The sequence below is a fragment of the Phyllostomus hastatus genome, unplaced genomic scaffold, assembly GCF_019186645.2.
Source record: "Phyllostomus hastatus isolate PE091 unplaced genomic scaffold, TTU_PhHast_1.1 phas_scaffold_255, whole genome shotgun sequence".
Lineage (NCBI taxonomy): Eukaryota > Metazoa > Chordata > Mammalia > Chiroptera > Phyllostomidae > Phyllostomus > Phyllostomus hastatus.
Window position 1 is genome coordinate 505,142 of NW_025334019.1, and position 23,560 is coordinate 528,701.

At 37.6% G+C, this 23,560-nt stretch overlaps 1 protein-coding gene across 1 annotated transcript; it reads right to left on the minus strand.

Moving 5' to 3' along the window:
- Positions 1–737: 737 nt before the first annotated feature.
- On the minus strand, positions 738–21,815 carry VBP1 (VHL binding protein 1). Its single transcript, XM_045817380.1, has 6 exons — positions 21,683–21,815; positions 16,977–17,101; positions 7,363–7,429; positions 5,984–6,082; positions 2,936–3,074; positions 738–1,742 (listed from the first exon to the last, which is right to left on the minus strand). The coding sequence occupies exons 1-6, from the start codon at positions 21,773–21,775 to the stop codon at positions 1,672–1,674; spliced, it is 594 nt and encodes a 197-aa protein (XP_045673336.1). The 5' UTR covers positions 21,776–21,815; the 3' UTR covers positions 738–1,671.
- Between the last annotated feature and the right edge of the window lie 1,745 nt (positions 21,816–23,560).

Consider the following 23,560-nt stretch of genomic DNA (forward strand, 5'->3'; position numbering starts at 1 on the left):
TTTATTCACATTTCTAAAGAATGGTGTCTCTTTATATTGCCTGGAATACCTAAAAATTCTTATTTCAAATTTCAGACTTAAAGAAAATAAAGATCTTGCCATGGCTGGTGTGGCTCAGTGGATTGAGCACCAGTCTGCAAACCAAAGGGTCACTGGTTTGATTCCCACTCAGGGCACATGCCTGGGTTGTGGGCCCGGTCCTCAGTAGGGGTCATGCAAGAGGCAACCACACATTAATGTTTCTCTCCCTCCCTTCCCCCCTGTAAATAAATAAACAAACAAATAGACAAACAAACAAATCTAAAAAAAGGAACAAAGATTTGAGCAAATCATTCTTGTATTAATATTACCAAAGAAATTTTGTACCAATATACTTACCATAGTAAAGTTTGGGGAAAAGCAGCACTCACAATTACTCAAAATGTTTACAAACCTCAAATTCTAAAACATGGAAATTTAAAATTATGAAAGAAAAACTAACTCAAGAACTTTGGCATCTTTCAGATTTAACTTCTCAACTGTTTGCTTATTATCTGCATCCCTTCCAATGGGATTTTATGTTTTTTTCTTACAAACATAAGAAGTTCTTGGGACATGTAACTTACATGGACAAGTAAATAAACTTCACAAATATGTGAAAATACCCATGTTAATTTTAGAAAGAATAACATGGAAAAACTGCCATGCCAGTTTTAACTTCACTGTTTTAATATCATGAAATACAAGCACAAAACACATACAAGTATACTTTTTATTACACAGAGATGGAATACATCTATTTTAACCAGAATCTGTATCACCCACTGCTAGCCACTGTACCAATAGCTTTCTGTGGGGATTTTCTCCGACTCCTAATAAGGTTTTATCATGGATAAAAAAAACCTCACAAGTCTTTTCAACCATTGCAGATTTTCATTTATCTCAATATTCCTCTTCAGCTGCTTTGGAGAACTACCAAGACATACAAAATCACCTTAGCCAAGAGTTTTGAGTGGGTAATTTTGTTATTTCGCATTGGCTGAAAACTTCTTGATGTTGGCATTGCAAAGACACTGTGCACTTATAGAAGAACAGAAAAATGTCTCAATAGCCCTCTTAAGGTTTAGGAAGGCAAATGACCATTTCCTGAAAAGCACAGAATAGTATAATAAATAGTTATTGGCTAAGCAGTATTTCATGAAACCCCACTTACATAAGACAAATAATGGCAATAGAAGACCATAAAGCCCCACATGTACTAAAAGAAAAGTTGGCAAATATTCAAACTGACTTTTTCCTACCTCTAAACTTGTTTAACCATATCAAGGGACAGTAACATCAGCTAATAAAGAAATAGTAAACAGTGCTAAAGTGTCCAGAATTCAGCCTCCACAGCATACATTAGTTTTCAATCATTTCAACTAAGACTTTTCCTATGACAAACAAAAAAAAATGATGGAAGTTGCATTCACTTTGTTGGAAATGCAAAAAAAAAAATACTGCTAATTGCATAAAATATTTGAAACTAATTTTGCTTTTATAAATAAATAAAATGGTATTTATCTTTTCTTAACATTTTAATTATCATTCTTACTGTTAAAAAATCATTCAAAGTTATGTCAACCTGTAAGGATAAACTTTGGAGTATTTAAAAGAACAGGGAAAACTGAAACACATTTTTTGTTGCCAGCATTACGCTTTGTTCTTGGTAGAATCATCTTTGTTTCTTCTTTTTACGTCCCAATTATAAACCCTGGCCATGTCTGTAAGAATTGTCAAAGAAAATGCAAATGCAATTCTAAATATAACATATGCAATTACTAAGTATGAACTCACACACTGAATCAAAGGCATAAATCACACACACAAAATATTGGGGACAAGCAGTGTTGTGAGCCATCTTGCTATAATATCATTGCTATAATATCATTTGCTGAGAAATTATTGGAACTAAATTCCACCAAAATGAAGTTGAGGCATCAAATCAACAATTGTTTAGCATATGTAATCAACTATGGTATTATATTTAACAAATATGTACTTAACACTGTCAACAGTTTTAAAGACAGCCCCATATCCACAAAACTTCAAAGAACATTCAAACCATATCCTGATGTATAATATTTAAATTAGTATAATTTAATTATCAATAATTTTATCTTTCACTTTCCCTTTGGCTTAACAGGACATTCACTTAATTTATTAAGCCCCTACATCTTTTCCTTTCCACAAGCAGCACCCTGCGTAGACCCTCACATACCAATTCTTTCATGGATCGTGACTTTGGCGTTGTATCCAAAAAGTCATCATCATACTCAAGGCCATCTAGGTTTTTTTAATGTTACCTTCTAGGAAGTACATAGGTTTTTCTTACCCTCTGGACAAAGTTTTTACATTACAGTCACATGCCACCCTCACTCAAGGCCTCAAAACAGGCCTGCCTTCCCTCGCCCAAGCACTCAACGTCTATGCTGTGGCACATGCTGTGGAGAAGAGAGAGAAAGTACAGATCAGATTCTACACTTGAGGAGCTCTCAGTCTGATGAGGAAACCCAAATAAAGAACTATGTGCAAAGTGCTAAGTAAGCACATAGGAACAACAAAATGCCCTGACAGAGTTAGAAAAAGTTCAGAAATGTTCTGATGCTTGTGCTGAAATACGAAGGATAAAAAGTGACCTGGGTAAATAGGAAATCATTCCAGGTAAGAGGGACAAAGTCAGAAAATGCAAAGGGCATGGCACTTTGCAGGAGCTTAAGAAGAATAACTGATGGAGATTATCTGGAATTTAGGGTGCACTGCGGGAGGGCCAGGGCAGAAAGAAGTCAGTGGCATGAGGTATGACTGACTAGTCTAAGAATCAAGGATAGTCTTCTCATCAAAGCAATGCAAATAAGAATGTTAACAACATCTTTGTATCTTTCCCTCCTTTTGTTTCTTTTTAAAGAAAGGATACTGACTTCTGTGGTAGTAAATTGATCTCGAAGAAAGTCAAGGTCTTCCTCAAGAGAATCAAGATTCTTTGTGGCAGTCAATAAATTCTTTTCCAGCAATGCCTGAGCTTCGTCAATATCATATTCAAGCATTACATTAGCCTAAAGAGAGAAAGTCATGACAATTACTAAACATTTGCATAGTGTTTTAGAGGTCAGAGCAGGGTTTGGGCAAACTATAGTCCTTGGGCAAAATCCAGTTGGCTGCCTTTTGTCTTAAATTTTATTGGAACTCAGGTATTCGCCACTCACTTATGCTTCCATGCCCCAGTGGCAGAGCTGAGCATGGTAAGAGACCAAGTGGTCTACAAAACCAAAAATATTTTTTACTTTCTGGCCTTTTCTAAAAACGTCTATTGACCCCAGGGTTAGAAAATATATTTATATACATTATATCATTTACTCCTCATAACAACCCTGGTGAGGCCAGTTATCTTTATCTTTACAGTTAAGAAAACAGGTTAAGAGAGGTCAGGTTGCTTCTGCTTGTATAGCTAGAAAGTGAATGGGAGAATTAGGATAAAACAAGTATGTTTAGATACCAAATCCTATATTTTTATTAAGTCCATCATGACACTAAATAGTATTATATTTGAATCCATTTAAATAGTTGTTTGAGTTTAATATACTATAATTTAAAAGTTTTCAAATACATCTACATTTGATCCAATAAGAAAAATAGCTAGCTTGCCCTGGCTAGTATGGCTCAGTGGACTTAGTGCTGGCCTGTGAACCAAAGGGTCACTGGTTAGATTCCCAGTCAGCGCACATCTGGGTTGCAGGCCAGGTCCCCAGTTGGGGGCATGTGAGATGCAACCACACACTGAAGTTTCTCTCTCTCTCCTTCTCCCTCCCTTCTCCTCTAAAAATAAATAAATAAAAATATTTTTAAAAAAATAAAAAAATAAATAGCTAGCTTTTACTGCTCTCTTCCTACTTCCAACAGATGCTAGGGGCAAAGGCCAGGTAATTCTGTCTGGCATTCGGAAGAGCTGGTGTTACTGCTAACACTTGGGGATCCATGGACTCTGGAGGTAGGGAACAATACCTTTCCCAGTCTGAACATTTACCACCTGACTTACTACAGAGCATTTCCTGAACCACTTTCCTCATCTGACAAATGGAAATTAAAAATTACTCAAAGGATTGTTGCAAGGATCAAATGAGACAAAATGAAAGTGTTTGGCACAAAGTAGATGCTGCAAAAATACTTACTGACCGAACAACGCAATCCATGATAATTAGAAAACTGTAAAAATTCACATAGGACAAAAAAATTCAATGGGAAGTACATGTCCTTCCAATCCCAGACCCACAATCTCATTCCTCAGAGTCAGTTGCTGCAGTTTCTCATTACTTTTTTTCCCTGAAAATTTCTGCACTTTGGTTACTTTTAACAAGAAAAAATAGAATACATTTAAAAACATTTCACTCATGTCAAAAAAAATCAATCTTTCTTCAGGAAGTACCCTGTGCCAAACATTTCTCTTTAGTTGAGTCACTTCAAATAACCAGCTTCTCCACTTGACGGTTTAATAGGCATCTCAAGACAGACATGGCCACAACACAACTGCAAGTCACACTGCAAACCTGTTAGTCCTTTGCTGCAATATGAGTCACAAATGGTTTTCCTGTTGTCTTTTGGCTTTGCTTATGATTTCTCATTTTTGTGGCCTAAAAAATCTATTCCTATTTCAGCGTTACAAAATAAGTCCCCTATGACTTGACCTAAACTTGGATGGTGTATTTCATGTAAGTATGTGATCCATGCAGAATTCATCCTGATGTGAGATGTGAGGTGGGCTCCAGCCATAATTCTTACCAGAGAGTTCCCTGTTGTCCCAGTCTAATTTATGGAATCATCTTATCCACACCTGTTGATGGAACATGGGTGGAGGGAAGAGAAACCAAGGTGAATGAGCCCTAGGATTTGAGCCACTGGGTGAATAGCTGTTCCATTTACAGAACTAAAACTAAACAAGTATGAGAATTATGGTATGGAATTAAATGTATAAACTCTGAAAATATTACAACTAACAAAAATCAGGAGGAACTAAATGATAGAGAAGTGAGTTTCCATGTACTAAGATGCCCATCTTTCATAGCACTAAAATGTCTCTCAGGGGTGATTCAATAGAACAGCAGCAAGGGGAAGTCCTCCTGGTGGAGAAAGCTGGGAGGGGTACACATGACTTTCTCTTTGAGTGGGAACTTGCCTGAGGTAACAAGACTTATGGACAACTAGAGAGTCAGAACTGCCTTGGTTAGGGGACTAAGAAGAACAAGATAAAAAAAAATCAAAGCCAAGATCTACGAAATACACTAAAATTGAAATGTATACTTTAAAAAGTGGACTCCAGCCCTGGCTGGTGTGGCTCAGTGGACTGAACGCTGACCTGCAAACCCAAGAGTCACCAGTTTGATCCCCAGTCAGGGCACATGCCCGGATTGTGAGCCAGGTCCCCAGTAGGGGCACTTGAGAGGCAACCACACACTGATGTTTCTCTCTCTCTTTCTCCCTCCATTCCCCTCTAAAAATAAATAAATAAATAAATAAATAAATAAACAAACAAACAAACCTAAAAAAAAATAAAGAAAAGAAAGTAAACTACAACCTCGAGGTTTTTTATAATAATCTTTTCTCCCTTAAGTTTAGAGAGATCTTTCTAGAACTTATAAACTCCTATGGGAAGAAACATTTATTTGAGGTTCAGCAGTACCTTCTATTTTACTTCTATTGCTCTTCCTTCTGTTACATATAAGAGATAAAGTATTAATTCAAGGGAATTAGGGTTTTGGTCAGTTTTGTTTATTTGGGAGACTTGAGCATGTTTGTGTGGCAATCTTCACCACAATCCTAATTTCAGTCAGTTTCTAATATGGACTACTTGAATTCCACCCCTGCCTTCAACAGTCAAAGGGAGATGACCATTTACACAGCTGAAATAATACTGTTTTGCTGGGAAAAACAAATGTTAGCCAAGGAAGCTGTGGCTATTACGTTTACTTACCCCCAACCACAGACACACTTTATCAGTAGGAGGAACTGAAGCTTTGCAATACAGGTTATCTGCCAGTAAGAATCTGGTCTCCAGTGAATTGGTGGACTCCTTAAAAAAAAAATGACAGTACTGTAAACAGACAAGTTTAACACCAAAGCTATAAAGGAGAGAGCTCACAGCTGAACCTAAGCAATTTAAAACAGTACCATCATGCAAACTACATATAGTGGTAAAAGAAATGAATGCCTGAAGCCATATGGAGGGACATGGAGAGACATGGATTCTGAATCAACCGCCTACCACTTGTGTAAATTTGGCATATCATTTAACCTCTCTGTGTCTCAGGTTCCTCATCTGTAAAACACAAATAATAATAGTCTCTATATCTCTGAAGGCCATCACAAGCATAGTTGACATACCAGTGCTGGGTACAGAGTAAGCACTACACAAGAGTTAGCTTTTATTATTACTTCATCAGTGCTTCATGCCCAACCAACCAGCATTCTGAAGTCTCTTACAAAAGTCACCACATCGAATAATGTACTGGAGCCCTGACCGGTGTGGGTCAGTTGGCTAGGCATTGTTCCACAAAGCAAAAGGTTACCGGCTGGTTCAATTCCCAGCCAGGGCATATGCCTGGGTTGCGGGTTTGGTCCCTGGTTGGGACACATGCAACCAATTGATTTTTTCTCTCCCTCTTTCTCCTTCCCTTCCACTCTCCCTAAAAAAAAAATAAAAAAATAAAATAACGTACTGGAAAGGTAGTTATTCTACCAGTCAAGTAATAAATCATATATAGACACATAAAATATTTTAAATACAATATCCTTATGAAATTGTATCTTTACAGACTGCTTGTAATTAATGAGTATTAGATTAAGGCTCAGAAGATTCTCAAATCCAGTTCTGCCAGTAACTAGCTATGCAACACTTAAGTGTAACCTCTCTGTAACTGTATCCTCAACTGTTAAATGAGAATCTATAACATAATTTCCAAGGTTCTTTCCAACTCTATAACTCTTGGATTCACTCCTTATTCTTGGGGAGAACAGTAACAACAACAAAACACTTAGATGATGCTACTTCAAAATAAGACATCTTTTTGTTGTCTAAAATAACTTCAAATTGCATTTAAATTTTACAAATACTACACATAAATAAAATAATCCAAGAAGTATAGGCCCTAGAATTAAACCTGATTGGGGGGAGGGCCACAAAACTGTATTTATCATGGAAGCACACTGTCTATAACAACAGTACACATATTCAAGGCTGACTGGATCTTCCAGCACAGATGAAATACCAGTGACCAGAGAGTCAAGGAAGACACATACATCTCTGCCAAAGTATCCTAGCTCATTCACATTCACAAACAAAAATACACTTACTTTTTTCTTCTGCATGTATTTTAGAATTTCTAAAGTCTGTTTAATTTCAGGAATCTGCCCTTTCAGCCTGTGAATAAGAAAAGAGGTTAATTTAGTACTTTGCAGCAAAAATAAACACCGGGACACAGTCTTATAAGTCTTGCATTTTCTTTTTTTCAAATTCTGTACCCATGGTTCATGCATATATGTCCTTTGGCTAATCCCTTCACCTACTTTCAACCAGCCCCTGCCTCCCCTCTTGCAGCTATCAGTCTGTTCCATGTTTCTGTGCCTCTCATTCTATTTTGCTCATTAGTTTATTTTGTTCATTAGATTCCACATATAAGTGAGATCATATCATATGGTATTTGTCTTTCACTGACAGGCTCATTTCACTTCTATTGATATGTTCTTGAAGACTATTTACAAATATAAAACATTGAAGACATTCATATTTAAGATAAAATTAATAAAAGTGGTTTATTAAAACATCTAAGATATTTCAGATATTTAAGACATATTTACCAAAACATTTAAATAAGATAGCAAATATTTATGCAATGCCTACTGTATACAAAGCCCCCTTCTATATGTCAAACACCCCATCATTATTTAACATTTCTAGAGGAAACCATATTTCACAAATATGATTCAAAGGCTCCATATTTTATTAGAACTGAATTTTAGATAAATTAATTTAAAAAAAACATGCATTCAAATATTATATTCTAAATTCAAAACCACTGGAAACCACCAACTCCCTATATCCAGTGCTGAATGTAGCTGCTCCTGGCGAGTGCACTCAGTACACACACATCACAGTCAGCTAAATGCCAGCAAAGCACAGTGACAGCTTCTCAGTGCTTGCACTTGTCACACTGTGAGAAATGCAGAATATCACCTAAATGTGTAACACACCACATTATGATAAAGTATAATTTAGTACTTCTTTTAAGCTTTGGGTAATTTTTCTTTAACTTTTAAGTTGACAAATGATATTTTATTTTCAAGTTAAGTAACAACTGCTCTTAAAATTATAAAGGGATCATTGATTTGCACACAGAAATTTAAGAAAATGAGGATGGAGTGATGGGACTGATCACACACAACAGGTAAGCTATATTATAGTTACTAACAAAACTATTAGCCTGGAACAATTGAACATGTACACAAACAAAAAATGCATCTAGACACAGACTTAAAATAGTTCACAAAAATTATGTCAGAATGAATCACAGCCCTAAATGTCAAAATGCAAAACTATAAAGCTCTTAGAAGGTAACACAGGTGAAAAGCTAGATAACCTTGAGTGTGGTGATGATTTCCTAGATAAACACCAAAGACACAATTCATGAAAGAAATAATTGATATGCTGGACTTCATTAAAATTAAAAACTTATGTTCTGCAAAAAACATTGTCAAGAGAAAAGACAAGCCACTGACTAGAAGAAAATCTTTGTAAAAGACGTATCTGGTAAAAGACTATTACCCAAAATAGACAAAGAAGTCTTGAAGCTCAACAATCAGAAAACAAGCAACTTGATTTAAAAATGGGCCAAAGACCTTAACAGACATGTCTCAAAGAAAATACACAGATGGAGCCCTGGCTGGTGTAGCTCAGTGGACTGAGCGCAGGTTGCAAACCAAAGGGTCGTCGGTTCAATTCCCAGTCAGGGCACATGCCTGGGTTGCAAGTCAGGTCCCCAGTGGGGGCCATGTGAGGGGCAACTGCACAATGATGTTTCTCTCCCGTTCTCCTTCCCTTCCCCTCTCTTTAAAAATAAATAAATAAAATAAAATAAGAAGAAAATACAAAGATGGAAAATAAGCATATGAAAAGATGTTCCACATCATATGCCATCAAGGAAATGCAAATTAAAATAACAAGGAGATACCACTACACACCTATCAGAACGGCCAAAATCTGGAACACTGGCAACACCAAATGTTGGTGAGGATGCTGCTGGCAACAGAAACTCTCATCAATTGCTGGTGGGAATGCAAACGCTACAGCCACTTTTGGAAGACAGTTTGGCATTTTCTTACAAAATGAAACATACTCTTTCCATACAATCCAGCAATCACATTCCTCTGGTATTTACCCAAAGGAGTTGAATACTTATGTCAACATAAAACCTGCACATATATTTATAGCTGCTTTATTCATAAAAAGGATTGAAAAAGGTACACCAAGTAATATTAGCCAAAAGAAAGCTGGGGTAGCTTAAGTATCCAACAATTTAGATTTTAACATAATAAGTACTATTTTATATAGGGTTAAATTCACCAAGAAGACATAATTCTCAGATTGCATGTACCTAGTAAGATAGACTAAAAAGTATTTTTAAAGGATAGAAATTGTTTCAGGTTAAGATGGCAACAGACCAGCACTTCCACCTCTAACTGCTCAAATAGCCAGAGAAAAATAACATATTTTTCGGACTATAAAATGCACCCCCCACCCACCATTTGGGAAGAATAATGGTTGTTAATGCTGCTGTTGAGTTCTGTTTACATTTACATTGGTTAAATATTATGTTATTTATGTTATTAAATATTTTACCACATTTTTTGCTTCAAAAAATTTTTCCCTATTTTCCTCCTCTAAAACCTAGGTGCATCTTATGATCCGAAAAATACAGTATACCTCCTTTGTTGGAAGGCAGCAGAGAGCTGCTGAGGTGATAGACCTATGGGGCTAAGACTCCTTTTCAAGGGAAGAAACTGAAAAGTGAGGTGATTTCCTACAGCCACTTCTACCAAATAGTACATGAGGGGACATTTCTTTTTATAGAAATATGCCAGTTTATTAATAAATAAAAAAGAAAGAACTGAATTAGAACATCATTTTGCAATTAATAATTAATGGATCTAGGCATTGAGTATCATAAAAAGGGACAACTAGATATTATCTGTCTCTTAATGGAAGAGCACATAAACTCATGAAGAAGTGTTGCCAAAAAAGCCTTAATATGATCAAGAATTATGTCCAACTATCAATGTAAGTAGAGAAGACACAGAAACATGCTTGAAAATACCACAAATACTTTCACATTTAGCAACAGACTTCTGAATAACCCGTGGATTATAGATCTAAATATAAAAGATAAATCAATAAAGCTTTAAGAGTAAAACATTCAGAGAGTATCTTCATGAACTTGGGATAGGCAAATATTTCTTCATTTGATTTTAGCCAAAAGGCTGAGATGCGATTGGGATAGGCAAATATTTCTTAAACAGAATATAAAAATCACTAACCATTAAGGGAAAAGATTGTTAAATGGGACTTTATAAAGGGTATATAGATCACAGCTGGAATTTTAAAATAAAAATTAAATGGTACCAAGTCATACAGTATGTCCATGGCATATCCACTAAAAAAAGGAACTCAAAGACTGCTACATACAGTATGTAAAAATAAAATTCTGATGAAGAAGCTAAATATGAAAAGCAAAATTTTACAATTCTTAGAAGAAAATATAGGGGTTTATCTTTTTTAACATAGAATAGGATTTCTTAAACAAGACACCAAAAGCACTAATTTTTTAAGAGAAATTTTGACTGAAAACTTATAAATTAAAAACGTCTAATCCAGGAATGTCAAACTCGTTTTCACCGGGGGCCACATCAGCCTTCAAAGGGCTGAAATAATTTTAGGACTGCATAAATGTAACTACTCTCCTTAACTGTTAAGGAGTTGAAATTACATTCAGCCCTTTGAAGGCAACCACAAGGCTGATGTGGCCCCCCTGGTGATAGAGTTTAACACCCCTGGTGTAATAAAATAAACCATAAGGAAAGAAAAGTGGTAAGTTTAAAAAGGAAGACAACGTTCTCACACATACAACCTGAGAGGATTAATATTCAATGTGCAAAAAATTCTGACACACAAAAAAGATAACCAATACACTACTAACATGGGTTAAACTTTTCTAAAGTTTTCCATATGCATTTTCTTCAATTCTGCCCTTTCCGTTTAACCACTAGATATTGTTCCCATCCAGAACATCAATGACTTCCACTTTGCTGAGTCCATGTCCTTATATTCTATTTGAGTCATCAGCAGTATTGACACAGCATATGATCATTCCCTCCTCCAAGATACAATCTCTTAATCTTGGCTTCCAGAACCCTATGTTCGCCTGGTTTACCTGACCTCACTGCCAACTCTTCTCAGTCTGTTTTGGTGGTTATCACTCTTTTCCCAAACTTCTTACTGTTGCAGTGAGTGCCCATATCTTTGATCTTCTCTTCCCCTACATGTACTTCCCCTACATCACATGCACATGTGATGGAGCTCAATCAACTTTAAATGACTACCAAACTTTTAAATACAGCACAGATGGTTCCCAAAATTCAGACTCATATACTTAATTGCCCATTTAACATCTCCACTTACATGTCCAAAAGGCATTTCAAATGTGTCTAGAACTGAACTCCTGATCTTCCCCCAAACCTGCTCCACCTAGTCTTCTCCATCTTAGATGGTAATTCCTCCTTTCAGTTGCTTAGACCTGGGAGCCATCTTCCATGGCTCCCTTCCACATCTTACCTCCAACCCACCAGATCATGCTGGCTCCAACTTCAAAGCAGATTCTGAATATGACTCTTTCCTACCAATGCCATCACTGAATCCAGATTAGTGAAAGGACCTCCTAACTGATATCTTCGGTTCAGCCCTTAAGAATATTATCAATCCAAGTGAGTCATATGATAAGAGAAGAAAATCAGGACCTCAGGCCAAGATGGAGGCATAGGCAGATATGCTTCACTTCTTCACACAACCAAAAGGAGGAAAACAACCAATTTAAAAACAAAAAAAAACAAGCCCTGGCTGGCGTAGCTCAGTGGATTGAGCATGGGCTGCGAACCAAAGTGTCGCAGGTTCAATTCCCAGTCAGGCCACATACCTGGGTTGCAGGCCATGGCTCCCAGCAACCACATATTGATGTTTCTCTCTCTCTCTCTCTTTTTCCCTCCCTTCCCTCTCTAAAAATAAATAAAATCTTTTAAAAAATAAAAATAGTCATTTCTTTAAACACACACACACACACACACACACACACAACCAGAACTGCCAGAAAATCAAACTGTATGTAAGTCTGACAATCAAGGAGTTAAAGAAGAAACATTCCTCTAGACTTGCAGGAGGGGTGGAGATGGGAAGCCAGGGCAGAGAGGACACCCAGCAAAGTGGCAGCTGGCAGACCAGGCGGTCTCACATTTGCATGTGGATAAACCAGGAGGAATAGCTGGGGAACGAGACAGACCGCAAAACTCAGGGTTCCAAGGTTGGAAACTAAAGCTTCAAAAACCTCTGGTTGTAGAAACCTGTGTGGGTTGTGGCAGTGGAAGAAACTGCCAGTTTCACAGGAACTCAGTTAGACTAATGGAGTCCTAGAACATACACAAACTGACCCACCCAGGAATCAGCACCAGAAAGGTGCAATTTGGGTAGCGGGGTAAGTGACTGAAAGCAGGGCAACAGCTGAACAAGTGGCACTGTTCCCTCTCTGACCCCTCCCCACATACAGTGCCACAACACAGGCAAATGAGTTGCCTTCTCCTGGCAACACCTAAGGCTCCACCCTTTACAACGTAACAGGTGCACCAAGACAAAGAAATATGGTCCAAATGAAAGAACAGATCAAAACTCCAGAAAAAGAATTAAGTGACAAGGAGATAGCCAACCTATCAGAGTTCAAAACCAGGATGCTCACAGAAATGACTGAGTATGGATGCAAAATAAAGCAAGAAGTGATGGCTATACAAAGTGAAATAAAGAAAAATATACAGGGAACCAACAGTGAAGGGAAGGAAAGTGAGACTCAAATCAATGATTTGGAACAGAAGGAAGAAATAAACATTGAACTGAAACAGAATGAAGAAACAAGAATACAAAAAAACGAGGAGAGGTTGAGGAACCTCTGGGACCACTTTAAATGTGCTAACATCTGAATCATAGTGGTGCCAGAAGGATAAGAGGAAGACCAAGAAATTTAAAACTTATTTGAAAAAATGATGAAGGAGAACTTCCCCAATCTCTCAAAGGAAATAGACATGCAAGTCCAGGAAGGTCAGAGGGTCCTAAATAAGTAGAACCCAAGGAGGAACACACCAAAACACAGCATAATTAAATTATCCAGGATTAAAGATGAGGAGGGAATCTTAAAAGCAGCAAGAGGAAAGGAGACAGTTACCTACAAAGGAGTTCCCATAAGACTAGCAGCCAATTTCTCAAAAGAAACCTTATAGCAAGAAGGGGCTGGAAAGAAGTATTCCAAGTCATGAAAGGCAAGGACCTACATCCAAGATTACTCTATCCAGCAAAGCTATCATTTAGAATGGAAGGCCAGATAAAGTGCTTCCCAGCTAAGGTCAAGTTAAAGGAGTTCATCATCACCAAGCCCTTGTATGAATTGTTAAAGGGACTTATCTAAGAAAAAAAAAGATGATCAAAACTATGAAAAGTAAAATGACAACAAATTCACAACTATCAACAACTGAACCTAAAAAAAAACAAAAACAAACTTAGCAAACAACCAGAATAGGAACAAAATCACAGAAACAGAGATCACATATAGGATTATTAGCAGGGAGGAGGAAGGGGGAGAATGGGGGAAAATGGTACAGGGAATAAGAAGCATAATAAGTAGGCACAAAATAGACAGGGGCAGGTTAAGAATAATATAGGAAATGAAGAAGCCAAAGAACTTATATGTATGACCCCTGGACATAAACTAAGGGTGGGGGAATGGTGGAGGGAGGGGGTACAGGGCAGAGGAGGATCAAGGGGGAAAATGGTACAACTGTAATAGCATAGTCAAAAAATACTTAAAAATAGAAAATGAGATGTCACTCCTCTGCTCAAAACCCTTAGTAGCCACCACCTTTGACACTCCACCACTCTCTTTACTCCATATTCCTATCTCCATAGTGCTTATTGCCTTCTAACCTACTATATAATTTACAGTACTTCTGACTGCAGTGTCAGCTCCATCAGAGCACAAATTCTTACCTGTTCAGTTCACTAATGTATCCTGAGGGCCTAGGATGATGTCTGGCACAAATCAGCTGCACAATAAGTATTAATTGTACTGAATTGTATGTTTACTGCATAGACCCCACCAAACTGTAACCCCTCCAAGGGCAGGGACAGTTTTGTACACCAACATATACCAAGTACACCTAATTAGATAGGCTGCACATATACACTGCCAATTTTTATCACTCACATTCAGGCCTAGAGCATATGTCAACCTGGAGTGAATATCCTACTATACTACAGTACTACAGTTAGCAGCATAACTTTTACTTTATATGTGTTCAGTTCTGGGATTCAAGAGGGGACAAAGTGATAAGAACAATGCCAAGAAAGTAAGAAGCAAATGAGTACTGGCTTGAACTTGGGCAACCACCTGAGGTCATTCAAAGAGCCCAGTCTCAAGAGGTAGTCTGGAAGAATATAATTTTTTTAATCTTCACCTGAGAAGATATTAATTGATCTGAGAAAGAGAGATAATGGAGAGAGTGAGAGAAATCAATGTGAGAGAAACACCGATCGGCTGCCTCCCATTTGCACCCAGACCAGGGTGCAAATTTTTTTAATCTTCATCTGAGAAGATATTAATTGATCTAAGTAAGAGAGATATGGAGAGAGTGAGAGAAACACCGATTGGCTACCTCTCATTTGCACCCAAACCAGGGATAGAAACCACAACCTTTTGGTGTATGTGACAACACTCCAACCAAATGAGCCACTTGACCAGGGCTGAAAAAATGTAACTTTGATATGCAAATTCCCTCCTCTGTCCCAGGATTTAGTCCTGAGGTCCATTTTCTTTTCTATCTATAACCTCACTGTAGGTGATGTCAAAGCCAATGACCTTATTATTCTTTTTAAAATAAACTTTTATTACAAAAGCAGTACATGAACATTATAGAAAATTAAGCATACAAACAGGCAAAATAAGAAAAACAACATATTCCCAACACCCAAAGATGACTACTGTTAACAGACCATTATCACAGATTTTTCCAGCTATTTCTGTGCACATTTTTTCCAAAATGAGAGCATATTGTTCATACTGTTTTTCATCCTGGGTTTTTTGGTTAATACTCTCCATTTGTCCATGTCAGTCACTTTAACATCTTATCTAATACCCAGCCCTTATTCAAATTTCCCCAATTATCACTAAAACCAAATGAAAATATATCTAAAAACAAACTTGTACCTCTGCATAAATGATACTTTAGGCCCAAACTACCCTTTACTTTTCTGCCTCCAAACTCATAACCAGCCTTAAAAATTCTACACAGCAATTTCCTCCTCTAGGAAGCTTCCCCTGAACCTCCTCGTCCCCCTCCAGATGACACCTTCCCCTGTGCTAACTCAATACTTTGTATCAGAACAACTCAACTGCTATACTTCGTGTACTTACTTTATTTATTTACATATCATGCTCTTAGACTGTGTCCCTATTGAAAACACATACTGAACCTTATTTCACCCATAACAGTATGTGGCACCTTCTAGGAATTATATAAATATTTACCTGACAGTAGAATGCTAGTACATGTACATAGCAGATATCTATAAATATTTATTACAGTAAATTTACTTTATAAGCTACTATAAAAATATAGAGAAATAAAGGAGTAAGAGTGAGAAAACCTTTGTCATATGCCTCTTAGTTATGAAATCTTAGGAAAAATATAACATCTGTGGATGTGTCTCATCTCATCAGCAACATGATACGAATGAAGTAAATATGGAAAATATGATCATAGATGCTTTGAAATAATAGGGCCTCAATAGTCATTCTATTATGTTTTCAAAACCATCTTTAGACTGACAATACCAAGTGCTGATGAGGATATGGAACAACTGGACCCCAACTTAACTGCTGGGAGTGTAATATGGTATAGCCACCTTGGAGGACACTTGGCAGTTTCTCATAAAATTAAATAGACACTTACTATACAAATCAGTAACTCCACCCCTAAGTAATTTATCCAGGAGAAATAAAAGCACACATCCATAGAAAGACTTAAAACCACATAGGGAAACAACCCAAATGTCCATTGATAGGCAAACAGACAAAATTTGTGGTACATTCACATACAATGCAACATTACTCAGCACTAAAGAGAAACTAATTTACCAATATACACAACATCATAGATGACTCTCAAAGCATTCCTCTAAGTATAAGAAACCTGACAAAAAACTATAGTTACTAAATACTTCCATTTATATATAAGTTCAAGAATAGACAAAACTAACTTATGGTAAAGATAATCTGAACAGTGATTGTCTCTGGGAGTGGGAAGGATTGGTCAGAAAGCAGTGGGAGGAATCTTCCTCAGGTAATAGAAATGTTCTATATATTGATCTGGTTAACAGTTATTAAAGTGACTATATTTGTTCATTATATTTGTTCATTAAACGGAACATTCAACATGTGGACATTTTATTGTATGTAAATTATGTCTCAATTTTTTTATTTTAATTTTAAAAATAATTTTAATAATATATTTTATTTATCCAGTTCTTCTAAAACATTATCATTTCAACATGTCAATTTTTAAAAAGTTTTAAGCTATCCTTAAAAGTTGGAAATTTCTACACTTACCTCCTTTTCTTTTGAGCAAGGTTGAGTTCCATAAACTTATACTTCTGGTACTGTTCATCCAGCTTCTTTAGTACTGTGTCTGCAGTCTCATTCCCTGGCTGTTTCATGAAGGAATCTACATCTTCCTGTAAATCAAAAATAATTCAGTTCAAATTTTAGAATTCATACCTCTGATTTTTACTTCTTTAGCTGTATTTTTAAAATGTAAAAAAAAAAAACTTTTTTACCCAAGGCATTTGTTAAAAAGATTTTATTTTTATTTATTCTTAGAGAGGGAAGGAAGGGAGAAAGAGAGAGAGAGAGAAACATCAATGTGAGGTTGCTGGGGGCCGTGGCCTGCAACCCAGGCATGTGCCCTGACTGGGAATCAACCTGCGATGCTTTGGTTCGCAGCCCGTGCTGAATCCACTGAGCTATGCCAGCCAGGGCTCCCAAGGCATTTTTTAACTAAAAAAGTAATTTTAAAATGTTAGATCACTTCAGACAGTGCACATCCATTTTGTAGCTAATTTATTCTTCCTCTACCTGCCTCTTTTTATTTTTATTTATGCAGAAGGAAAGAATGACCTTGTCTATTTTCTGCATCTCCTGTGGGACCCTAGTAGTAAATATGAAAGTTACCAACAAACACATTGCCTATTCACATGCCCTAGCCACAAAACGATTCAACAGACTGTATGCCAAGATTATTGATTTTGTTAACTTAGTTGTGTGTGTGTGTGTATTTGGTAGCTTTTTTAAAAATATATTTTATTGATTATGCTATTACAGTTGTCCCATTTCCCTGTTAACTTTGTTTTTAACTCAACAACTGCTACCATAGAAATCACGCTAAATATGGTCATTAGGCTCCCAAGGCAAACCACAATACCTCCTTAGGTATCAAGTGGTTGAAATAAAAGCAAACGTAAAAGGGAAACAGAACAATCTTTTGTACAAGAACAATTAAGCAAAACAAAATCAGTAAAACCAAATGATATTTTTCATTTTTCTTTTTCAGTTTTTGTGGTGGTGGTAGCCAAATGGCATTTTTTAAATGTATACTACCTGTTGGCCCTTCATTTGTAAGTAAGTTAAATTAAATCATCTTATGGTTTCTGGTATCTCCACATCATTATTCTTATCCATGTTTACTAACCACAAGGGAATATTTTATCTAAAACAAAGCAAGAAGAAAAAGGAAGGGAAACACAGCAAGGGAGTGAACTATGAAGCCATCAAACTAGAGACACAGTAGAAGAAATTGAAAAGGTGAAGCTGAGGCTATGGCTGAGCTGTGCATGTAAAATAAAGACAGCACCTTCCTAGAAGGGTCACTACAGAAAAGAGAAATAAGTCAAGTTTCAAGCACATGGTCCATGTTATTAGGAGTTAGAGTCTACCTAGCAAGGAGAATTAACTACAGCAGCGTAGGACTGTGGTTAAAAGATGGGTCTGCCTGGTTTGAATCCTGTCTTTACCAAATACTGGATGTGTTGACCTCAAGAAAGTTATTTAACCTGTCTCTTTGCCTCAATTTCCTCATCTGTAAAATAAAAAAATAACCCTTCCTCACAGGATATTAAATGAGTTAGCATGTGTAAAATGCTTAGAAGAGTACATGAAAGAGCTCATAACCATTCAACAAACATTAGCTATGTCTATAAAACAATGTGCTAAGAGAACAGATGAAGTGCCAAGAATTCCATCTTGGAGTAGTGGTCAGGAAAAACTACAGGGATGTCATATCTGAACTGGATAATGAGAGATGAAGAGGGCAGCAAATGGACAACAGGGAAAAGGACAGTCAAGTTAAGTAGAAAAAGAAAACAAATTACTACACCACTGGAAATGGGAAAAGGAAGAAATCTGATTTCTATCCAGTATGGTACATTGCCTCCTATCATCACAAACTAATATACAGTTAGCCCTCTGCATCAACGGGTTCTGCATCATTGACGTCCCTGGATTCAACCAAAGTTTGAAAATATCTGAAAAAAATGTTATGTTGTTGCTGATGTGTACTATGTAATTAGCCCTACAATGGCTGCATCTCTACTGAACATGTACAGACTTTTTTCCTTGTCATTATTCCCTAAACAATAATAACAACTATTTACATAGCATTTATATTGTATTAGGTATTACATGTAATCTAGAGGTGATTTAAAGTATTTGGGAGAGCATGCATGTGCATAGGTTAAATACAAATACTATGCCATTTTATAGAAGGAACTTGAGTATCTGTGGATCTTATATGGGAGCAGGTAGATCCTGGAACCAAATCCCCATGGATACCGAGGGACAACTGTATATTAAGCATCAACTTGCAATACTGAAAGTACATTTCCTGTTTCTCATAGCAACTCTAAGTATCATTATCCCTAGTTCAGTTAAAGAAACTGAGTCTCAAAGCAATATAATAATATGCTCAAGACTAAGCAGCAATTGGGAAGTAGAGGCAGGATTCAAACCATGGTCTATTTAGAAGCCAATGTTCTTCCTACTATACTATGCCATTCCCATTAGTTTGGGAGCATAAAAACAATTACAAAAAAGTATCATCTTGGTAGAAATTTTAAGTCTTAAAAAAAACCATAAAATTTTAGGGGGCTGACAGCTCTAGAGGAGGTTAGGGGTGGAATATGAAGCAAAAAAGAAAAAGGACTCATGAACATGGACAACAGTGTGGAGATTATGGGGGGCCTGGGGTAAATGTAGGAGGCTATAAGGGGGATAAATGGTAATGAAAAAAAATACAATAAAAATAAACTATTAAAAATATTTTAGGAAAAAATGTATTTTAAGATTAAACTTTACACAGCCCTCCAATAAACTTTATCCTCCTGAATTACATTTTTTAAATTAAACTTATTGGGGTGACATTGGTTAATAGTATCATATAGGTTTCAAGTGTACATTTCTATGATACGTGATCCGTATTTTGCATTGTGTATACACCACCTAAAGTCAAATCAGCTTCCATCACCATGTATTTGGCCCCCTTTGTCTTTTACTACACCCACCCCCTTCCCTCTGGTAACCACTCTACTGCTGTCTGTGTCTATGAGTTTCAGTATTACATCTTACATGAGTGAAATCATATAGTTCTTAGCTTTTTCTGACTTATTTCACTTAAGCATAATGTTCTCAAAGCTTCTGCACGGCAAAAGAATCTGCCAACAAAACAAAAAGGCAACGAACCAAATGGGAGATGATATTTGCAAATAATAGCTCCAACAAGGGGTTAATACCTAAAATATATGAAGAACTCAAAAAAGTCAACATGAAACAAACAATCCAATTAAAAAACTGAATTACATTTTTAAAGCCAACTCCAGCTGAGCATCATAATGTAGAATTTAAGGCATTATGGAAATGCAATTTGACATGTAGTTATGAGTTTATACTATGTATTAGGCACTGTGTTAAGACCAGGAGAAAATGTCAGTGGGCAAGATAAATACCTCCTTTTCCTCCCAGTGGCAGAGAATGTGTAAGTGGAATCATGAATAAGTAATTTACACCCACTGTGGCTTGGGGCAAGTTACTCAAGGGTTCTGTGCCTCAGTTTTATCACCTGCAAATTGGGGATGATTAACAGTACCTACCTTCTCTAGACTTACAAAGCATTAGGTATCTTGTTATCATTTGCTGGGATATAAATGCAACAAAATAAGTGATACAGCTCAAGGAAAAGACACAAAATAACTGAATAAATACAAAACTGAATCAGCAAATACAAATATGCAACATACAGTGTATATAACAGGGGTTTAAATAAAAGAAATTGGTCTTTTGTAGCATGTAAGATATGATTAACAAAAAGGCAGAGACAAGGCAATATAAGGTACAAACCAAAAGGTCGAAAAAATTCCATTAATATTTTATAGTAGCTTAACCAAAACTGAGTGGGAAAAATCAGATAACACTGGCCTGGTAGGCCAGTCAGGTTTTCTCTCGTTATCCAAATAGTTTTCAAATACCATTTTTAGAATAGCCTGATGGAAGAATGCATCTACTTTTTTCTCTTTGTTTGGACTTGGGTTGGTCTCACTGTTTTGAGAAGCTTCCAAATTACTAAGTTTTTAAAATAATGTACCCAAAACCCAAAACGATTATATTGTGGCTTTATTTAGACATCTTCTATACACAGCTCGTTGCCTGCTGGCTAAAGCCTCAATTCCTCAGCAGAACAAACAAAGACTTTGCATTCTCATCCTATCTTACTTTTCAATCACTCTTTTCCTATTCCTCCTCCAAGGCAACAGCACAGTCACTCCATTCCTTTAACAGACTAGGCTTCGTTTCCTATTTTCACACTTTAGCACCAGCCGTTGTGCCTACTCATTACACCCTAAATTCACCATTTATCTGTCGGTCTCTCCAGCATCTAGGCTAATTCTCAAGCTTCTCACTGCTTCCCCTTTTCCATGTCTGAGGGGATGAAAACTGGCGTTCGGGGGTAGGGGACGGTTGCCCCTCGCTCCCGAGTCCTCCCACCTCAGGCCTTCTTCTTGGGCCTTCTGGGACTGACTTTACCCCGGGCAAGTCCCAGCACAGCCAAGTCTGCCCAGGCTAGGAGGGAGAAAGGGGAAGGGGAGCTCTCTCCCAGGATCTTTAGCTCAACTCTTTAGCCCAATAGTCAAGACCAGGGTATGCGTATGGGCCAGAAAGGAGGGATTGCGGCACAGCGTTAAGATGCCTAGGACCAACATGTCTCTTACCACAAACACGGCCTCAGGAATCCCTAAGTGGAGCCGCCGCCCGTTCCCTACAGCCACTTTTCCTAAGCCACAACCATCTTTAGCGGCCGCCATTTTGAAGAGTAAAGCGTGCGACTAACCGCCTCCTCAGTCGCCCGGCGCCGAGGGGACCGTGATTGGTTCGCTCACATCTACAGGCCCGCCCCTCCCTTGTGAGTACTCACAGTCGTAGGCAAGCAGAAAGTAACCGCCCCTTCGCCCACGAGGCCCAGCCTATGGGTGCCGATTGGCTGCGCGCAGGTGAGTGACGTGTATGAAAGCAGACGCGGAGGAGTAGCTGGCTGTGCGGGAAGGACCTATATCGACTCCTGGGAAAAGGGATCTCCGGGATTTTGTAGGTGGGAAGGGCCGGAGGACCCTGGAAATCGGGGACCGAATCGGACTTCACTCCCACTCCAGAATGAGCATCCTCCTCCAGGATGGCCTTCACAGCGACCGGATACAAGAGAAACTGGAACCCAGACGCCACCCCAGGGCTCTGGTCCCACCATACCAGCGAGCTTGCTGGCCCTTTAAGGGGACTTCATTCCTCTTAAAGGGGTAAGTGGTGCTCCATCCACTCACATGATGCCTATGAAGCTGGCCTTTTATGAATAAAGGGCAAATGTCACTTCCCTTAGTGAGAACACATATGTAATAGTAAGTGACTAAAATGTATTTAAGAACTGGGACAACTGTAACTGAACAATAAATTTTTAAAAACTAACTACATGCCAGTTGCTGAGTCGTGTTATTTAATCACCACAGCCCAGGGTAAGAGGGACTGCTATCACCTCTAGTTTGCAGACAACTAAAGAGCCTTTAAAATGAATCATTTGTAAGATACTAGGATAAATGTTATAATAGTCACAGACTGGGTAGGAAGGGAACACAGCTGGAAAACACCGCCTAAATCACACTTTAAAATGGGAATAACAATGTGTACTGACAAGGCTGTTGTAAAGATTATATGAGGAAGGAGACTTGACTTGGGGTGGTGAGTTCACAATATAATACACAGATGATGGACAATATAGAATTGTACACCTGAAACCTATATAATTTTATTAACCAACATCACCCCAATAAATTTAATTAAAAAGTAAAAAAAAAGATTAGAAGACGTTATGCATGTGAAATACCTAATAACTGCCTGCCACACAATAGGGCTATTATCAAACTCAGGGAGGTTATTTGCTGCTTGGGGTGCTCTATTCAAGAAGGAGAGGTGGTTGTCACAAGATAGTTTTATTGCAGCAAGTAAAGGAGACAGGGAATTCATATCCAAAGCTCTGTTTCACCAAAAGGAGCCTTAGACATTAATTATATACACTATTTGGTCAATTACATGTTGATTTTTCCTTTGTACTTGGCTGCATTTGTGACTCTGTTCCTTTCAGGCTCATCCTGTTTAAAGCTGAACTGCAAAATACTGCACTACATTTTAACATTTGGCAAGAATAGCATTAGTAATAATAGCCCAGACCTAGGGACCCTTGTCCTAACAGGGCAACCAAACTATTTTACTTTCATTATTTTGTTCCACACAACATACCAAAATCCTTCCAGTTTGGTATTTCTAAGCACACATATAAAGTGACTTTTTCATGGTAGAATGCCAGAGGAATCAGAAAGGGACCAGAGAAAAGCCTGTCAAGGCCAAGGAAATGAAGCTAGGTGCAATGAGACCCTGGACTGGGGAACCAAGAACCCAAAATCACCCAAACACTGAGCTAAAGAAGAGGTCAGACCTGGGAAACCAGAACTCCATGCCTCAAGTTGCAGGCAGGCAGGCAGGCTGCAGCAGGAACTCTCCAGTTCCTAATAGTATAAGGCAATCTTAGTGCTAGAAATAGCAAT

What these genes read in the sequence shown, in the direction of transcription:
- VBP1 (XM_045817380.1), bottom strand. Translation starts at nt 21,775, where the DNA reads ATGGCGGCCGCTAAAGATGGTTGTGGCTTAGGAAAAGTGGCTGTAGGG. An exon ending in TTCCTGAGGCCGTGTTTGTG is followed by an intron (nt 17,102 to 21,682) that starts GTAAGAGACATG and finishes TTTGATTTACAG; the next exon opens with GAAGATGTAGATTCCTTCAT. An exon ending in AATACATGCAGAAGAAAAAA is followed by an intron (nt 6,083 to 7,362) that starts GTAAGTGTATTT and finishes TTTTTTTTTAAG; the next exon opens with GAGTCCACCAATTCACTGGA.